The sequence below is a fragment of the Euprymna scolopes genome, chromosome 22, assembly GCF_053919585.1.
Source record: "Euprymna scolopes isolate OS-2025 chromosome 22, ASM5391958v1, whole genome shotgun sequence".
Classification (NCBI taxonomy): domain Eukaryota; kingdom Metazoa; phylum Mollusca; class Cephalopoda; order Sepiida; family Sepiolidae; genus Euprymna; species Euprymna scolopes.
The window spans coordinates 11,689,847-11,707,743 of NC_136503.1; the positions used below are offsets into that span (position 1 = coordinate 11,689,847).

The following is a 17,897-nucleotide window of genomic DNA, read 5'->3' on the forward strand; positions in this document are numbered from 1 at the left end:
ATGTATGTATGAACTGCTATTAACATTTACCATGGAGTTCAAATAGTAGTGGCCCAGCAAAAATTGTCTATTACTAAATATATTCCAGGTTTTTAATAGGTGGAAATAGGAGGATTTTGACTGGGAATGTTAGCTGCTCCTACTCCTCTATAATATCACTAATTAATAAAAAATATATATCAAGAAGATTAAATATTTAAATTGATTGCAAAGATTATGAACCAATATCTGCCATCAATGACTTGCAGAACAGAATTAAATATCTATTTTGTATTATAGAATCAATTGACATCAAAGAATAGATTAGTTCTACTTTATAGATAAGATTAATGCAAAGACGTTTATACACAGAATTTATGTTATCTATTTATTTCAGGTACATTATTAGGTTAGAGAGAGAAAGAGAGGCTATTTTTAGGAGCTTTTCTTTTTACACATGTAGTTGTTCCACATCAAAACGAATTCAACAAATTCTCTTTATCTCCTCAAATTTATAATTGACATTTTTATTTTTGTTGCTTTCCTTCTCATGTCTGTAAATTTTGAACTGTCTAAACCATGTCAACTCAAGGTCAACTCAAATATACATAAAATAGAAAATCATATCAGTATAAGTAGAAAATCATAACTTACCATCTTTTCCAATCATGAAGTTAACATCTGAAATAAAAATGTTAGGAAAGCCATCATCAAAACTGCCCCAATTGATGGTCTTATGAAATTCCACTTGTCGCTTCTTCCTACCAATCTTTTCCACAGCCTGAGCAAGAAGAAAAAAACATAAGGTTATATGTATTATCTTCATTTTAACACATCTGATAAAAAGAAAATTTTTCATCTCTAACTTACATTAGAACCAGAGTATACTACAGATTCAAAAAAGTTGAATGAATTCTGATCATGAACCACAGAAATTAATCTCTTTATAAGCCACAGATTTTGATCGCGTTATGAACGATTTTTATCACTTTAAGACCCACAGAAGTTGATTATTAAAAAATCTAGATTTTGATCGTTTTATTTACTATATTTTCAGTTTTCACAACAGCATTTCAATGTTCTGACTTGTAATTTCTGAATGACTTCTTGAGAGATTTTTCACCTCTACCTAAAACTATTTTATCACTGATTTTAATCGGATTTAAACTATAAATAAAAAGCAAATTTCAATCACTTTAAAAACCTGAATAATATAATTTTATAACATGTCTAAGTATTTAAAGATAAGGATACCCTGGACGCTGAGAAGATGTGCATTCAGTGCATTCTTCAACTCTACTTATGGATAGGGTTTGGTCAAATTTCACATTGCAGATTTATTTAATATACAATATGAATACTGGTTAAATAGTAAAAATTAATATAAATAGATAAAATCACTTCTATTAGCAAGACGATCCTTAATACATTTTGATGGGAAATATTGGACAAGAAAGGATACCCCCCAACAATATTGACATAATAATGGGTTCTTCAGACTCTGCTAATAAATTACAGATTTAGTGGGACTACTATTAAAAGAGCTCAACATAGAATTTAAAATCTTACAGGGAGGACTGTATGGGGGTGACGCATTATTTGTCACACCAGCCAGGCCAAGACAGTACAAGAATACCATCAAGAAACTACACAAATTATCAAAAAATTACGGCCAATTCATTGAAGTTGACCAAAACGAAAACATCTAATTTCTTGAATATTTCCCTGAATTTTACTTCTGAATCTTACTTCCCTTACCATAAACCTAATTTGAATCTATTTTATGTGCATAAACAATCGAATCATCCAAAATCTATAATAAATTCAATAGTACAAGCTATCTCAAGAAGGATCTCAAATCTATCAACTGACAAAAATACATTCGACCAATTTTTAACATTTTATAACAATGCTTTAAGAAATTCAGGGTATAAAAATAATATAGAATACAACAAAAAAGATCCTATGGTTAAAAAGTTCAAATCAGTAATTATTCATAATATGACCCTAAAGACATAATATAATTCAATCTATTCCAAGCAAAAATAAACCAATCCCAAAAGATGCTAATACTAATAGAAATTCTAACCATAAGCAAAATAAAAAAATAGACGATTATGATGAAAGAAGCTCATATGGTTCAATCCATCTTTTAGTTTGAACATAAAAACAAACAACCCTAAAGAATTTTTCAAAATAGTAGAAAACTCTTTTAAATACCTGCATAAATTCAGTACATTATTAAACAAAAACTCTACAAAAATATCATACTCAACTATGCCGAATTTAGCTCAAACAATCATATCATCCAATAACATGAAAATAAAAAAGCTAAGACCCATCACCAAATACGACCCATATAAATAAATGTAACTTGCCAAAATAAAGACTGTTCTCTAAATAACGATCGCATACATAAGGACGTTGTATACGCTTGCATGGTGAAATCATTGTCAATGCATGAAGCCCATCCAAATAACATAATAATCAATGTCTATGGTCAAAATATTCCAATTTTAGTAAACCACACGCCTACCTTAAATAATAACCTACAAAATAATTTCTATAATGGTTTTCCTACAATTAACTTACAACAAACTGACCAATATACATCTGACTTCTCTTGAAAGTTATTCAATTCCAAACTACCCTATTTTAAAGATCAATCCCAATATTAACCTAAATAGACACTTAAATAATAAAACAAAATTGAAATCCGATATAAAAACTCGCACATACATAGACACAACTTCTAATTTAATAAAACTGAGAATGTCAAACCACTTACATTTATTCAAAAACAAAAATGCACAGAATACAAAAGGTACTTTAATTAAAAACCTAACACTTAAGATTCCTTATTCAATTAAATGGGGTATACTAAAAAAATCAAAATCATACACACCAGGGTCTAAATTTTGTAATCTTTGCATCTTCAAAGCAGTTAAAATAATTACTTCCCTAAACCTACAATAAATACTAAAAACGAATTGGTCTCACAATGCAAACACAAAAGAAAAATTAAATACAGCCAATTTGAAATAACATAAATTTTTTAACATTAGACAATAAAAAATATCATTTACTCAGCATACTCAATCTTACCATATTCTCTTATATATAATTTACATTAGGAATTTTTCAATCAGCTTAATCGATTATTTCTCTTTAAATCGTTCTTCTTTCATATCCCAAAAATTACATGTTTACATGTTACATGTTAAATCTTGGCTTTTGAGTTGGAATTTTAGAAAACCCCATTTAATATTATTTAAACACTTATATTCATCTACATATAGCACTATTTAGATCTCCCTTAATTTTACCATTCTAACTCATAATTTGTACATTCAATCATGACTTTATTAATTTGCTTTTGAACTACCTTCCACAATCTAAATGAAAATAAAAACTTGATTTGCTCAACCACAACTCATCTTCTGTACCGTTCCACAATCTCCTTTCATCTGCAGAATTGCAATCCCATATGATACATCTAAGACCTCTCAATTACATCCTAATATTAACTGGCTAGAATTTAATTAGACAAATAACATTAGCATCAAAATAAAGATAAATATTCCTTTAAATTTCTTCTATCTAAAATGATCTTAAAAACTATTATTGATATTAGTACTAATCATTTTTAATCATTCTAGATCTTTGAGATATTTTCATATTTTATCTTCATAATTTATAGACTATACATATGACATTTTTTCATAATTTATAGACATTTTTCAACCTACCCCATTACTTCAACAGTAATTTATTTATTTAAGATTTTATCAAATATTTATAATACTTCGTAGGTTATCTAATTATGTAGTTTTATTGCTAATGATTTTACTCCTATAAACCGCCTGATATTATATATTTTTCTCTATTAAATTAAAAAAAAAAATTATTGGTTTTAATCTAACCGATAATTTGAATGATTTAAATTTAACTCTAATTTTATAATTTTAAGAGTCACCTTAATCTTTATAGACAATCCCTACCACTTCCACTTATGCTTTACTTTGTCCCCCTCTCATATAAACTTCCTTTCTCCTCTCACCTTCACCGATTTATCTTTCCTGTCTTTCGTGCTGAATTGTATATCACCCTTACTCACATGCTATACGAAAAATAACTTCCGTTTTAATTTTCTTTCTCCCTTCCCTTTTATTTAAACATTTACTCAGAATATAAATAAGATATTTTAATTTTTCTCTCCATTTTTTTCTCTTCATTTAATTATGGACTTGAAAAATTTGCGTAAGCATTTAAAAAAAAAAAATTACCGTTTATTTTTAAAGTCTCTATTTTTAAATCCAATTTTAAAATAACAGATTTAACCTGTTTTAAATTCCAATTATTTTGATTTTATCATGGATATTTTAACTAACTGGAATATTCATTTTGAACAGTCGAATTTTACCTGAGAGAACATCTTTGTACGGATCTTGCACCACCAGAAAATGAGACAGAGTAAATTTAAATTTTTCCAGCTCCCAAAGGAGCTGTTACTCTGAATGCTCCATCAAACAGAATTGGAATTTACCCTCAATGAGGAAATCTTCAACCAATCTTGAACGTAATAACATTGTCCCATTCTCTTCAAGGATTACTATTCTATTTCGATACCAATATCTTTTTTTTTTTTGTTTCAAACCTTATTTTCTTTCTTTATATCCCTTAAAAAGATTTAATCTTTAATATATTTTCTATGTATGTGCTAAATAGCAAAATTGTATTTAATTTTTTTCTAATGACTTTCCTCTGAGGAGATGAGCCTACATCGAAAATCCATGGATTAAGGAAATTACTTTGAATATTATATTCTTTGGTCAAATAATAAATTTTTGTTTTGAAAACTTATATTTTTCTGTATGAAATTTAAATATAAAAAAACTGTAAATTTTTACTTGCTCTATCCAGTATATTGAGCAATTTTATTTGTCTGGGATTGTCTTATATAAAAATATTGCCTTACAATGCAAGATGCATTAATCTAATTCAGCGCATTAGTCTGATATATATATATATATATATATATATATATATATATATATATGTGTGTGTGTGTGTGTGTGTGTGTGTATTTATGGGTATATATGTGTGCTTATGTATATATGAGACTGTGTATAAACGGATATAGATAAAATGATAGAGAAATGACAAATAAATTATACAAATAAATTGATTGTATACATATGCTTGGGATGGATGTATATTTACATGTAGGTGTGAATTGTTCTTAAATAGCTGGTTAGAGTATTACATTTCAACAGACCTAAAGCCAAAATTTATGACTAGGTAATAATTTTTTTTTCTTATAATGATGAGACACTGATTATGTTTTGAATCACTATGAATAAATGAATTGGATAATTTGTTCAAATACGATTTCTTTCATCCCTCCCCCTCAAAAAAAAAACAATAAAAAAATCAGAAAAATTTAGAAAAAAATAATTACATTTGCATTTGAAACTAGTTTGAGACTAAGTTGTCTGATGACATTGAATTTTGAAAGAAATCACTGTAAAATATGTATGCACATATGTAGCCAATAACGTTTGTAAGATAAAGAAAATTATACAATATATATGGATATATATATTTAAGGAGTGGAGAGCTCTTTTTAAAATGCAAGAAGATTAGACCCCAAACATACTTCAAAACAACCAAAATCACTGCTGAAAGTGGCTTACACTTGTTTAGGGTTATAAAAGTGTTCATTTTGAAGAGTAGATCTGACTTTATAAAATCAATTTCTTTTCTCATATATTGATTTCCAAAAGTATTCAATTACAGAAAACAAAAAGTCTATATTTTAGATAAAATGGAAACAATTCTTATCAACAGGCATCATATTGCATAGTTAACCGACCATTAAAATATCTCATTCTTATTGGGCACTTCAAAAGCAATGGCCTTGTGCCAGATAGAACTAATAAACACATGAATAGAGTTATGCTGGCATTCCTTAATCAATTATGGTTGATTATTCCAGACAATTCTGTGTACTTTAAGGACAAAAAAAAATGAAAGGAAAGTTCTTGGCATTTTTATTTAACAATAAATGTGATCGTGTAAAAAGAAAAAAAAAAAGTCAAGGTTTCTTCTTAAACTTGGCAAACATCCCTTTGCTACCAAAAGACAACTTTATACACCTAAGTCTATATCTAACAAATGTTTCATAGGATCAATGTTAAAGATTTAAAAATTTGAAATATTAAAAGAGAAATTTTCTACGACATATTTTCAAGTTGTTTAATACAGAATCCAGTCATTTTTGGTAAAAGTTTTTATGCTTCAAGTTCTTTATATTTTCATATATTTTTTTGTGGTATTTGGTTTGCACGTTCTGTACAGGAAACTGTTATTGTTTTTGGCGTTAACAAAAAAAAAATCAATGTTTGGTGCATTTTTCATCAGGATTGGTTGGTTGGTTGTTTTTGTTTTAAAGCATATCAACCCTTTTCAGGTTATTTAATGCCGAATCCAAAGATTTTGAAGAAAAATTTTTTAATATAATATATTTGTTGTTTTCAAGTCGGTTTCTATTTAATCCATAGTTGGGACCCTAACAGGTACTACCACTCTGGGTCAGAGTGGACCTGGGAGCAATGGCAATTAAAGGGTGGCTCCACGCTCCGTAAAGCCCGCAAGCTGGGGCCTTACCACTGGATATAGTTTAAGGTCATATCCAGGACCATTTTGATCAGGAAGCCAATATCTTCAAACAACCTGGTCTGATAGCACCAGAACTTATTTTAGGACAAAACTTTTAGAGTATGCTCTATTTGGGCAAAAAACTTTTAAAAGATTTACTTGATTTTATAAGATAATAAGAGCATTCATGGATAAAAATGTCAGTTCAGTTATAAGGAAACTTATGAAAATTGTTTATTTATACAAAATATATAAAAATGTGGGGTTGAAACTTACCAAAATATTTTTTATTGAATTATAGATTAAACTGATTGTATTCTTCCACTCTAAATTTTCACAGTATAATGAAAATTAAGGCATCAGAGTTTTGTTTGTGTTTTATTTATTTATTATTTTTTTTATTTATTTATTTTTAAATCGCTCCAGACAAGGCATAGAGGTAGGAAAAAAACACCAGGAAAAGAGTTCCACAGGTTTAGTTTTTTGGAAAGAAGTTACTGGAATAAGAAATTGTTACTACAATGAAATATCAGAATAATGAATTGCTGAAGACCACTAGACCAGCAAATCAAATGAGCAGTAATAAAGGAAACAAGGGAGACAATTCTGAAGAACAGACTAGCAACATTACGCGCGTGTGTGTGTGTGTGCGCATAAAAGACAAAAAAGTAGTGTCAATTAAATTACAGATATGTTTCTACAATTCTCAAGAATTCTCAAATAGGACAGAGATTCACCAGCTCAAATGTAACAACAATATTTCATACATGGTTTGATAGTAGATTTGTAGAGATAGAGAATAACTTCGGGTGTGAGAAAATGTTGAGGGCGATAGAGAAAGAAAAGGGACACGCCAAAAATTGAAAGACACAAGTGGAGTCTTTCAATCCACAACTAAATCTAGGTCAACTTCTAGATCAACTACAGAGTTCAACTGATCTGGAATGTTTGAATCTTTTTTTTTTTTTACATTTTGTGGTATTCTTTGCTTGCATTCAGCTTTTGTATAGTAATATTAGCCATAGAAACAATAGCATCAAAAAAAAAAAAAAGATAAAACACACACAAACACACACACAGTCTTATGTATGACATGAATCCTAAGAGTCTTAAGAATATCTTTATCGTTGCAGTAATTATAGGAGCAAATGAACTCCTTGTTTTTTCTTTTTAATCATGTTCATCCCCAACAAAGTACATCACAACTTGGACGTAAGGGGCTACAATTTGGGACCATGTCTAGGAAAGACTAACAAGATGTTGGTTTACATTACATTTAAACTTTTGTATATCAGTACAGGCAGGGAAGCAGGTAGCAAGAAGGAAATTCCAAAGTCTAGCTGTTCGAGAGAAGAAGATATTAGAGTAGAAAACTTTCTGATATTTGGGGACCTCAACAGCGAAAAAATAATTTCAAAAACTACCTGCCAAACCTGGCGAACCAAGTGCAAGAGAAGTTCAAACAATTGCACTGAAAGGGACAGTCAGAATCTTAAAAAGATCTCTCGGTTTGAATACCTGAGTTAGTGGGCGAATGTTTGGCATTCAGTAGGATGCTCCATCCCCAGCTTAAACAAACGGATAAGAAGATTTAAAAAGAAAAATATTACAATTTATAAATAAAATTATGGCATATTCATTTATATCAGTTACAAGAATTATATATATATATATATATATATATATATATATATATATAAATGTCATTCTTGGTTCGTTCAAAGTGAATAAAACCATATTTCTACGTTACCAATTTAATTGAACTTTTCAGAAAATTTATCTGTAAAGTCAAGGAATGTTTGCATGTCATTAAAATAAATTAAGATCGCAAATCATAAAAATTATATTAAATAAAATAAAAATATTTTTCGTAACTGCGAGACTGTCCGCCATTTCATTTCCGGTAGAAATGAGCCTTTCACGTGCATCACACGTTGACAGCTTTCGAATTACAACATTTAACTATCTATTTAATAGAGGGGTAAAAAAAAAAGAAAAAATTCCCTATTTTTTAAATTATGTATATATTTTTTTTGTACTTTAACCTTACAATTGAATAAAAAAAACATAAAACTTTAATTAAACTTGGAAATACGATTTAAAAAATAGCGCGGATTGGTAAGTGCACTAGCACGATTTGTTTATCTTAATTTTTTTTTTTTTAAAGATTTTCTGGCGAAGCCTACCTAAAATAAATTTGTCTAATTCTTTATTTCTTATGTTATTGAAAAAAAAAAAAAAAAAAGCATCCCAGAATTTTGATAAAATTTTCCATTAAGGCCAGTCTCACATTCGTCAAAATACTTTTTTGGGTCGCCGTTGAGTTCCATAGCGACCAGCAGACTTAAAATAGCGTGGATTGGTAAGTGCACTAGCACCATTTGTTTATCTTAATTTTTTTATTTTTAAAAGCTTTCCTTGCAAAGCCTACCTAAAATAAATTTGTCTAATTCTTAATTTCTTATGTTATTGGGGGGGGGGGGAGAAGGTAAATATGAAGACTTACTCCACCCTTGAAAATTCCTTTAAAATTACGACTCTTATAGGTTTTCGGAGTCGCTGAAAACGAAAATAACGTTTATAATTAAGGCAAACGAGTAGTTTCCAAAATATGAAGAAATGTTAGTTTAAAAAAGTGAAAGATCACTTTTTCATAATAATTTAACGTAAAATGATCGCCCACTTTGTGGACACAATTTTTTTTTGGGGGGGGGGCTTTCTTTCTACCCTTGGAAAATCCTTTAAAATTACCTGTTTAAATTGGTTTAGTAGTTACTAAACACTATAAGACCGAAGCATGCTCATGGCTGTGTAGCAACAAATTACTGCTTATGTAAAGACAAATTGAATATATATATATATATATATATATATATATATATATATATATATATATATAGGAAACCCACTGTTTGAAAAGCACTTGGTATTAAGAATTTAAGATTTCACAGTTGAAAAGACCAGACAAATGCAAAATTGATTATAATAAACATTTCTATTCATTAAAATTAAATTAAACTTTTTTTCAAAAACTTTCGAATAGTAAAAAAATTCTTCCTCAGGAAATAGTTTTTTTGTTTCATGTCATGGTGGAGGAGGTAACACCTGGTAAGTGCTCAGAGGTTGGAAATCCACTGTTTAAAAAGCACTCGATATTTAAGATTTAACGGTTGAAAAAAACAAAAAAAAAACAGACAAGGCCGAAACTGATTTTAATAAATATATTTATTTATTAAAATTAAATTGAATTGTTTATTTTTTAATTTCCGAATAGTAAAATATTTCTCTTTGGGAAATACAGACATTTTTTTGTTTCGTGTCATGATGGAGGAGGTAACATCTGACACGTCCTCAAAGGTTGGATATTGATGCTGAATGAGATTTAAATGTCCGATAACAGTGTGAACATTGGTCGAACGCATGGGATAATGATAATAGTGTTACATGATAAGTCTTAAACAGTCTCTCTAAGATACAACAAGCATCACTTCTAATAAGACTCTTTCTAAGCATCTCCCTCAAGACAAACTCTCTAATAAGACTCTAAGACTCTCTTTTAATGAAACCCCCTATGTGTAACATATACATATTTGGTGCCGTAAATGACCAGACCACCCAGCAAGGGTGGGGTGAAAAAAAAAACGAACCTGGGGTCGATACCACGAAAAAACAAAACAAAAAAAAAAAACACAACGTTTACTAGACGATCACAAAATGCGAAAAAGAAACATGTTTTAAAAGAGTCCAAGATAATTAAAAAAAATAAATAATACCACGGGAAAAAAAAAATTACACGATCACAGAAATGCGAACAAAAAAAAGAACAAAAAAAAATTGTACACACACGCACACAGAGAACAAAAGATACAAGAAATATTTTTAAAAAAAGAAAAAAAGAAAAGGCCGATATGCCGTAAAAGAAATCCGTAGTAATGAATGGAAATATAGTAAACAAGTCACCATGCGTAATTCATTGATAAATGAATTGGTTTGTTAAAAAAAACACACACACACATACACGCAAAGGCAGAGATTGGGGTCACCCAGTATTGTTTTGAAATTTGTATGGAGTGTCAATTAGAAATTTGTGTCAATATGAAATCGTTTGGACGAATTGTTGAATGTAATCTGTCAATCAAACACGAATTTTTCAAAGGTCGCATGTAGTCTCTGAAACAGCGTGTAAATTCTGTTTGGAAATGCATTTTTGTGTTCATAGTTGAACTTTTCGGCTTTTTGTGCGTTTCATTTGAATTGTTTTTGAAAAAAAGGGACAATTGTTTTGGACAGACTTTGTTTAATTGTTGTTTGTTACAGATAATTTTTTTTTTTTTGTTGAAAAAAGTTATAACTGTTGATAATAGTTTTGTGTAAATCATAGTTAAATGCATTAAGGTATTTTTTTTGAAAATGTTTTTATGATGTTGAACAAATATTGTAAATTGTCTTATGTATCTAAATGTTATTGATTTTCACAGCAAGAATTCAAAGTCAGCAGTAAATATACATTAGATTTAAACAGTCTAGGAGAAAATAAAACTAGTTAAGACGTATGGTTGGCTTACAGATTCAGTTAGAATTTTAGAAGGGGGACAAGAATTAAAATTACGTAAACGGGTATTTAGAGAGTTTTTAGATGTGATAAGCCGTAAGAAAGAGGTTTTGTTTTAGCATTTGGTTTTGTTGCTTTTTTTTTAGAGATCCTAAAAATTTTTCTCCAAGAAAAGTGACTTGGTAGGGATTGATAAGCACAAGATGTTCCCCTATACGAAAAATTTGGGAACCTGGTTAATTAAGTGCTTAAAATAAGCTGGTTGCACGTAACGACTCCAAGCAAAGTGGTAAGACTTGGCTTAATTAATAAACAGGCGTTGGAAAGAATACGAAAATTCTTAAGGGGACCAGTAAACCGAGGATAGGTAGTCCCGAGGCAATCACATATAGCTTAATGAAGTAAGAGACAGGCAAAAATATGCCGTAGATTACGTAAGAAAGATATAACCTTGTATTTTGTTTTTAGAGACGCATGAATGTGGGATATATCTGCTGGATCTTAGAAGCTGGTGAGAGAAAAGAAAAATCACAAAACAATCGGGCAATTAGATAGAATTTAGAGCGCAATTAAGTTGTTGGGCGCGCGAAAGGTGTTAGTTAGTTAGGGGTGATATTTCTAAATCCTCGTCGAAGTTTCAAGAATCCAAGCAAGGAAATCCGAGTGAATCCGTATGAGAGAAAAAAAGGTATATCTTAAACTTCTGAAGCCAACCACAAAGATTTAAGTATATGAGCTTTGGTATGTCCCGTATAAGATAGTTATAGAATAAAAAAACAAAGCCATACTTGATAAGACTAACCATGCGGAAAGAGAGATCAGAACACTTTTGAGACGAAGGAAGTCGTCCATTTCGAGAACGGTGAAAACCTCTAGTCTGCTGCATATGGGTGGCTGGAAAATAGCTGATGTGAATCATAGGTAAAGACCCTACACCCAAAAAGTAAATGCCACGAAGATCAGAACCTTTTTTCGTTTGTTTTTTAGCCTGATCTTTCTATCCATGTGGTTGTGTAGATGTAAAAATAAAAAAATGTACTAAATTTAAAAATGCATACATTTTTTTTTGTGAAATATGGAAGGGAGGGATGTTACATGATAAGGGCTGTCCCCTTTTCATGTAAGTATAAAAATAGAGAATTTAGTTAAAATGAAAATGAAATAGCAACAGACGGAATTCAAACCTCGTAATTTAGTTTTAGAAATAGATTACGTGTGAGAATTTAAAAATGTAAAACAAACTTGTTTAGAATATAGATAAAATATTTCAAGGAAAGAATGTGAACTATCAAGTTTGTTATGAAATTTTAAATTGAAAGAATGCAGCTTATAAGATAATGTTTTTAACATATTGGAAAAATAGGTTACTGAGTATAGGAAAAGTTTTGGACACGTATGTCCAGAACACGTGAAAGAAGGCACATGTTTTAACATGTGTATGACGTCACGGAAAAAAGAAAGTTCTAGGAATAGAGAAAAAACTTTAGAGTTGGACAGTCAGTGAAGAAACTCGGAGAGAGTCAGTCGTCTAGGAAGCGAGACGTCACTTCAAGAAAAAAATGTGAAGCCTTGAATTCTTGGTGATGGAAACACGGCCGTGTGATGAAATAAACCATCATGTGTTTTGTAAAGCTCGTCTTATCTTATGATTCTTACAAAAAGGTAAAGTGAAATTGTATTATATATTTGTGTTATAAAATGTCTTTTCATACACATCTCGACTTCTCATATCCACAATGAGAATCTACATCATGTCTACACAATGTCTGAACAGTGAACACTATCTCATCACTCAAAGAGCTTTCTTCTTCCAATCTACACATCTAAAGAATGAACATTTAATATATAAGAATCTCTAGAACTCTTACAACACATCTCTCTCTAAGTCTCTTACAACTTCTCTCTCTCTCTCTGAGTACATCAATATCCCTCTTAATAAAAATGAAACCCCTATATAACAATAGGAAATCCACTGTTTAAAAAGCACTCGATATTTAAGAGTTAATGGTTAAAAAGACAAACAAGTGCAAAATTGATTTGATTTCGTATCATGGTGGAGGCGGTAACACCTGGCACGTCTTAAGAGGTTGAAAATTGAGGTTGAATGAGATTTAAATGTCTGATAATAGTGTAAACTTCTTAAACAGTGAATTTCCTGTTGTTTGACCCATGCGTTCGATCAACATTCACACTGTTATCAGACATTTAAATCTTATTCAGCATCTATTTCCACCAGGTGAGGACATGCCAAGTGTTACCTCCTCCACCATGACATGAAAAAAAAAAAAAAAAAAAAAAAACTGTATTTCCTGAAGAAAGAATATTTTACTATTCGAAATTTAAAAAAAAATAAATAAACAATTTAATTTTAATAAATAGAAATGTTTATTAAAATCAATTTTGAACTTGTCTGGTCTTTTCAACCGTTAAATCTTAAATATGTACATGTGTATATATATATATATATATATTGTATGTCTAGATTGTTATTGCTGTTGAATTCAATGGATATGCAACAAATTTGTTTATTTAAAAACATGAATCTTTATAAATTATCTCTACAACATCAACACTCTGATCTCCATCTGGTATCAATTGAAATGAATGGTCTTGGGGTGGTCCCATGTTTTGACAAGCTTCTGGGTTTGACTTTTACTTCTGATCTGAAATGGAACAGATACATCAAATCTGTTGCCAAGATCGCGGCAAAAATGTTAGGATCCTTCTACCGCTCCAGTAGAATTCTCACTGCTGATGCAATTCTTTACCTATATAAGAGCCAGGTACATCCAAGCATGGAGTACTGTGGCCACATCCATGCAGGAACTGCTAGAAAAACTTATTCTGCCTTGACAGAGTTCAAAATAGGCTTTGTAGTCTAGTGGGGGATGCTCTTTTCTCTTCTCTACAATCTCTTTCCCACAGTTACGAGCCTGTCTCTGCTTTATCATTATTTTTCTGGCAGGTGCTCGTCTGAGCTCCAATCTATGGTCCCTCTCGCCAAACTTTCACAAAAAACACTCGTCTACCTGAAATCATTATCAATAATTTCCCCCATTCTTTAACTGTGCCTAAACCTAAATGTAAATTCCATAAACAAAACTTCTACCTTAGAACTGCACGCCTGTGGAAATCGCTTCAGTTTCCTTGCTGACTGCGATTTGGTCGTTTTCAAGTCCAACATAAACAAATTCTTCATGAGCCATCCCCTTAAGTAATCCAATTTACCAAATTTCCACTTCTAACGATTACTATGATATTGTCCCATTGACAACTGTACACTCATTAACCCTTATCCTCGAGTGGTCCCGGGGCCTTGATAAGTGGTGAATCCTATGTAAAAATAAAAACAAAAAAAACTTTCACTGTTAAAAGTTTTTTATGCTAATATGATTCAATTCATATTTGTAGTTTCTTTTAATGCATTAACCTGTAAAATTTATTTTTTGCAAACCACTTTCCTCTGATGAGAAGAATTGCATTTTTCGAAACTCCACGGAACAAGATCTTTCAAGTTTATTTGTACTCCTTGTCGGATAATTAAAAATTCTGTATACCTTTTTTACAGGTTTTTAATGTCTTTTTGAAAATTTGAATTAATTTTATATATATATATATATATATGTTAACCAGTACCTCACCGTTGCCCAGGAAAGATTAACTCAAAAACTTCCATGCCCAACCTTATTGAATTACTAGCAGGGAGATCCGACGTTGTCCGGAATTGAATGAGGATCAAAAAATGTTCCCACCCACTCATACCTTTACTGTCATTTTTTAATTAAAACGATTTTTTTTTTACATAGGCAATAACCATTTATGAAGACCCAGAGGCCACTCAAGGATAAGGGTTAAGAGTGTACAGTAGTCAATTGGACAATAAAGTAATCATTAGTAATGGAAATTCGGTAAATTTGTTAACTTAAGTAAAATGGCTTATCAAGAACTTGTTTATGTTGGATTTGAAGACAACCATATTGTAGTCAGCTGGAAAGCAGGAAAACAGAAGACAATTCCACAGGCGTGCAGTTCTAAGAAAGAAGCTTTGCTCATGGAATCTACGTTTAGGTTTAGGCACAGATAAAAAGTGGGAGGAATTATTGATAGTGTTTTCAGCTAGACGAGTATTTCTCGTGAAAGTTTGGCGAGGAGGGACCATAGATTGAAGCTCAGTAAAGCAGAGATAAACTCGCAACATCTCTTCTGTGAGATAGAGGTTGCAGGGAAGAGAAAAGGACATCTCCTACGAGGCTACGAAGTCTATTTTGAACTCGATAGCCTCGTTTCTTTCTAGCAGCTCCTTCCCAGATGTGGCAACAGTACTCCATCCTTGGACATATCTGGCTCTTATTGATTGCCTGCTCGTTAGGGACCTCGCAGTGTACCAGGAGGAAGCTTCACATGCCTCCTAGCAGTGACTTAGTCCACAATACATTGTAGTTTCCATTGCACTGTAGAGAATCTATTAACTTTATAAAATTATCTGTAAATAATAATGCAAATAATGGCTCCACTTAAAGTTTAAAAGGCAAAAAGTCAAGTATCATAGTTCAAGTGTGCTTTAAACAGAATCACTTATTTCAAACGCGCCACTGTCATATAAAAGAATCTACAGTTGGTTTTATAGGTTAGGCCTTTCTACATGTGCAGTGATAAACTAAAATGCACTTGTGATGTTAGGTTATATAAAAGTGTTAACTTTGGTCAAAATCGGAATTCCTTCTTTAATCAGATTATTTTTGATTATCGATTTTTGATACTTATCGGACACATTCCGATAAAAAACCTCCCAGACACATCAAGTACCTTCATGTGAAATTTTTAAAAAACCAACCCAGCCATTTAAGAGTCCATAGGAAACTTTCTGTCTTTCACACACACAAAGTTCCTCAGTAGAAATTTGCTACTTAGGATTATGATTTTCCAGCATAAACATAAACCCCACAATATCAAAAGCAGATCCCCAGGATTTTCAAATGCTAAGGATTCAGATTAGGTTAAACCTACAGTATATCTGATGGCCTTCCTCTCCAAAAATAAAATATATAAATCATTTTTTCTTTGCTAAAGAAAAAGAAAAATCCCCCTCTTTCCATTATTTTTAAAGCAGAAAACAAGACTGAATCTTCAACGAGCGATATGAAAACTACAATTGCAAATTATTTAAGACTTCTACCTGGTCATCGCTAGCGGAACGAAAACTGACTTCGAAACCTAGTAGGTGGTGCCCTTTTTTCCCCCTGCAACCTCTTCCCCACAGAAAAGATGTTGCAAGCCTATCTCTGCTCTATCATTATTTGCATGGCAAGTGCTTAACTGAACTCCAATTTATGGTCCCTTCTTGCCAAACTTTCACAAAAAAACACTTTACTAGTTACAACCACTATATACGATTTCCCCTACTCCCTATCTGTGCCTAAATCTAAACACAGATTCCATGAACAAAGCTGCTTTCTCACTGGCCTGCTTCCTGGTTGAATACAACATGGTAGCCTTCAATGTAACCAAGTTCTTGTTGAGCCGTCCCCATAAATAATCAAACTCTACTCAATTTACACCATAACGATTACTACACTACCACCTTACATTCAGTAACCCTTACCCTTGAGTGGCCTCCGAGCCTTGATAAGTGGTGACTCCTAAGTAAAAAAAAAAAACATGCTACACCCACGGATTAAATAAAGGGTTCTGGTCAAAATTCCATATAGATTTCCTAGTTCAACAGAAAGATTCCCAAGTTTGACAAGATACACCTGAAGAAGATCGGAGGTTACATCGGCTGAAACGTTGTTAAAGTTATACTCAACATCAGAACAGTAGTCTAAATAATTCAAATAATCTCAAAAATGGTTGACGGAACTAATGATGACGACTGTTGCTACAAACAAAAGCAAATATCGGTTGCTACAAACATCCAAGTTCACGCTTACCTGCCCTTAATTAAACTCCACGCTGTTGCATAATTTAAACGTCCTATTCTCCGCACTTATAGGCAGGTGCCAATCACTTGCAAAATAACACCATCTACTGTTTCCTTAGCAACAGGCTATGAAACAGCTTCTCTTCCGTTAGTGGCAAAAATTGTACATCCTATGGAATGCAACAATGCAAAGGGTTTTTTTTCATATAAATAAGAAACCTTGTTATTCAGACCTTCAACTTTCAATGAATAATTAACAAGAGAGGGAAAAGAGGAGAAGGCGGTTAAGGATAATATATAAAATAACTGTTGAAAGGATTGAAGGTTGAAAAGCCACTCAAGGATAAGGGTTAATGAATGTAAAGTGATAGTGTAGTAGTTGTTAATGGTGTAAATTGGGTAGAATTTGATTATTTGTGGGGACGGCTCAACAAGAACTTGTTTACATTGGACTTGAAGGCTACCATGTTGTATTCAACTGGGAAGCAGGCCAGTAGAACAGTTCTGGGAAAGATAATCAACTGTTGAAAGGATGTTCAATTATAACTTAGCTAGATGTATTTACCTGGTGTCGCCCAGGTTGAGCAACGGAAAAGATTGAATTTTTTTTTTAAATTTCTGATTTTATGTTACTGAATTTTTTAGATAAAGATTGATAATTCGTATTATTTGGATTGCTGTTCTCATCTTGAGTTGTATTTTTACAACGTTTCAATCGATGTAACCTCTGACCTTCTTCAGGTGTATCTTGTCGAATCCCAAAATCTCTGTCAAACTCAGGAATCT

The 17,897-nt window shown here is 31.4% G+C and overlaps 1 protein-coding gene across 1 annotated transcript in view; it reads right to left on the reverse strand.

Annotated features, from left to right (window-relative positions):
* The window catches only part of LOC145243893 (uncharacterized), a 63,378-nt gene that overhangs the window by 30,563 nt on the left and 14,918 nt on the right, over positions 1-17,897 (reverse strand). Inside the window, exon 2 of the mRNA XM_080107001.1 lies at positions 634-760. Coding sequence (XP_079963127.1) covers positions 634-760 — 127 coding nt within the window. The remainder of the gene's footprint in view (positions 1-633; positions 761-17,897) is intronic.